Raw genomic sequence first — 3,172 nt, forward strand, 5'->3', positions numbered from 1 at the left:
GAAAAGCTCGCTCGTACGTCCAGTCCTAGTGATGGGGGCCCAGCCCAGCTCAGCCCAACCAAAAGAACGAGTTTTTTTAAGGGGTTCCAATGAACAAGTATGATGGCCTGGGCATAAAAACCGACGAACTGAAGACCGAACCGAAGCCGAAATCGTATAAACCGAATTTTTGGTTTTTAGTGCTACCAAAGAAATTTTCGGTTTCTACATCTGCTAACCAAAGTAAATTCGGTTGGTTACAGTTTTTACTACGGTTAACCGAAGAAACCGAGGAGGAGGAGGTGCTCATCAAGTTTGTGGCGCTGCTGGAGAAGGAGGAGGACTTCCTCGACGGCAAGGCGGAGGCGGAGAAGTGTGGCTCCAAGAGGAAGGTGGAGTTGGAGCGGGATGAGGAGGGGGCAGCGTTCGTGGAGTATGTACAGTGAGACTGGACCGTGTTGCGCAGCCGGCAGTAATTTGCAAACAATGACAAGATGATGAAACTGATCCGTACTCTAAGAACCTGACTGAAATTTCCTACTACCTTCAAGGTCTACTGTGCCGCGTATATGTGTAACCATACCCTAGTAGTACTAGTAGATCCTAACATTATCGTTTTTTGGAGCCACGGGGTGTTAAGTTTTTGCTCTGTTCTAGTTAGTGTCTGAAATGGTTTTCTTCTCGGCGAGTTAAGTTTCTTCACTTGCATACATCCCATTTCTGTTTGTCAACGCTGATGTACTGACATGTTGCTTTCACCGAAGAGAAGGGTTGGTGGTGTTGTTAAAACTAGTTAAAACTTTTACACATATTCCACCTTCATTATGTGCAAAAATTTGTCCCATTGCATCTTCACCAATTACTGTCAAAAAACTCTTGCAGAGAGTAGTTTGTCTGAGCAGCGGCAATGCATAATCCGAGAAGTGAAAAACAAGGCTAGGAATGTGGGAGCTAGCAGCAGACATGTACACCCAAGATGACATCATGGACATCAAAGGGCAAACCGGGCCTCAAGAAAACCACCAACTAGCGGTTTGACATCCTGGTGCATCCCGTACATTATCAAGTCCAGGCAACGGTATGTAAACCAGATCTCCATTTTGAATGCAGATTTCTCTTGACATTGAGCACAACATGCACTTGACACTTTCAGTGGAGGCTGTTACGTACTGTCAGTCGTAAGCTATGGACAGGTAAACACAAGAACTTAAAAGTCTATGTAATAAACAGAGTAAAGTACCATGCCAAGCTTAATGGCTAATTCGTTTTTGACAGCATGCTTTACAAGGATACTTTATTGGGCACATTCTGGAGAGTACGACATTACATTAATCAACTCGTGTTGTCAGCAATAATTAAGTACGTAACAAAGTAGGAAGCGTGGCCGACATGAATCCGGTCTTCACATGACGACCCAACAACTCTGTTTCTCCGGCGAGTCGTCCACCGCCGAATAGAAAATGAGTCTCATCCCGCGTCCCCGTTGTTTCCCCCACACCACCCTTGCCTCACACCATATCCGGAGAGGCACCTACCCACACTCCGACACTCGCGCTCACCTCGGCCGCTCCGCCCCATCCTGCTCACCTCGCCGGCGGCGCTCACCCCAGCCATCGCGCCGCTACATTCCGCCCTCCACCTACCTTACTCCAGCCGGTGCTTGTTTATAGCCCAGCTGGTCACCGGGTGAACACCATTGCAGAGACTATGTGTACATACAAAGATCCTGCAGCCTAGCTAGCTAGTAGCTACCCATCTCTCCCCTCTCAGGAAGCCTGCAATGCCGGATCCGGTTAGCATTACTGCTGCTGTGGGATGGGGCGTAACCGCACTAGGTTGGCTCGCCTCGCCCATCGTTCCCAGAATCCTCAACAAAGGTTTCTCCTTCCTCGGCTTAAACGCGGCGGAGAAGCTCAAGATAATCGACACACAAGTTGTACAACTGCAGCGGGTGATGGAAGTGGTGGACGAGAGCACTTACAGGCTTCGCTTGGAGCCACTCCTAAACGACCTTCGATCCGCTGTCTACGAAGCCGAAGACATCTTGGACAGTGTCGAGTATCAGCGTCTCAAGAAGCAGATCCAAGATGCCAAGTCGGAAGGAAGTACGCCTCCACGTAAGAGGGATTGGCTGAAGAAGAAGATTCTTCCGTGTGCCATGCCGAGCTCCCCATTCAAAGACAAGGTATTTCCTCATCTCATACTTGATGTTGTTCTGATTTATTCGAAGGCCCTCACATCCTTCAGTGCCACATCGATATATGTTGATGAGAAAATTTAGGGAGCTAAAGCTCCCAATCATAATACATTCTCACTTATTTGCCATAGTTATCTAAAGAAGAAGATAAGATCTCGAAATACAAGCATGTACAGTGGTTGGTAACAGTTTTTTCTTGTCATTCCACATCATTTAGAGAAGATAAAAAATATGTTATTACCATAGACTATCTTTTAGTATTATCTCTAAAAATTATTGCCCGCATCCTTCTAAAATTATGGTAATTCTTCAAGGAAACATAAAACTCGTGGCAAATTCGTTTTTGACAGCATTGATCGCCAACAACCGGGTTGTAGCAGCGACAGTTGGCTCTCTTAGATACTTAGGGTCAAAAACTGTCACCACGGCCTTGCAGAAATTGTACATTGATTTGAGATATGTGGATTCACTCATACGTACGTACTCATCCACAAGATCGCCCGGAATTTCATATGCAAACATGCAAATAGCCACAGTGCATTTCTGGTAAGAGGAGAAGCCAAACTTGCCAAGGGCATCCTCTTTGCACTCAAAGTATGGGTTATATCTTACCATTCCCTCCCGAATACGATTGAACACAAGTCTCGCCTTCCAGAAGCGGCGGCAGAGCAGGGAATTCAAAAAGTAATTGGCATAGAGTACGGCATGGCCGCTCTTCCTATTGCGGTTCAAGGCTAGGGTATGGCCCGGGATTGATCCCTTGAACCGAGGCCACTACCACTAGTAGAAAACAGGGCTTTGGTCCAGGCTGGGTTAGCCCATTAGTCCCGGTTCAGTCATGAACCGGGACTAATGTGCGCATTGGTCCTGGTTCATGCGGCAAAGGCATTAGTCCCGGTTCAAATGGGACCTTTAGTCCCGGTTGGTGCCACGAACCGGTACTAAAGGTTAGACCTTTAGTACTGGTTCGTGCCACGAACCGGTACTAATGGGGTT

At 47.2% G+C, this 3,172-nt stretch overlaps 1 protein-coding gene across 1 annotated transcript in view; it reads left to right on the plus strand.

Moving 5' to 3' along the window:
• The first annotated feature begins 1,533 nt into the window (after positions 1–1,533).
• LOC119338122 overlaps positions 1,534–3,172 on the plus strand; it is a 9,115-nt gene continuing 7,476 nt past the window's right edge. Inside the window, exon 1 of the mRNA XM_037610420.1 lies at positions 1,534–2,164. Within this exon, the coding sequence (XP_037466317.1) occupies positions 1,760–2,164 (405 nt within the window). The 5' untranslated portion in view covers positions 1,534–1,759. The remainder of the gene's footprint in view (positions 2,165–3,172) is intronic.

Source organism: Triticum dicoccoides, chromosome 7B (assembly GCF_002162155.2).
Source record: "Triticum dicoccoides isolate Atlit2015 ecotype Zavitan chromosome 7B, WEW_v2.0, whole genome shotgun sequence".
Classification (NCBI taxonomy): domain Eukaryota; kingdom Viridiplantae; phylum Streptophyta; class Magnoliopsida; order Poales; family Poaceae; genus Triticum; species Triticum dicoccoides.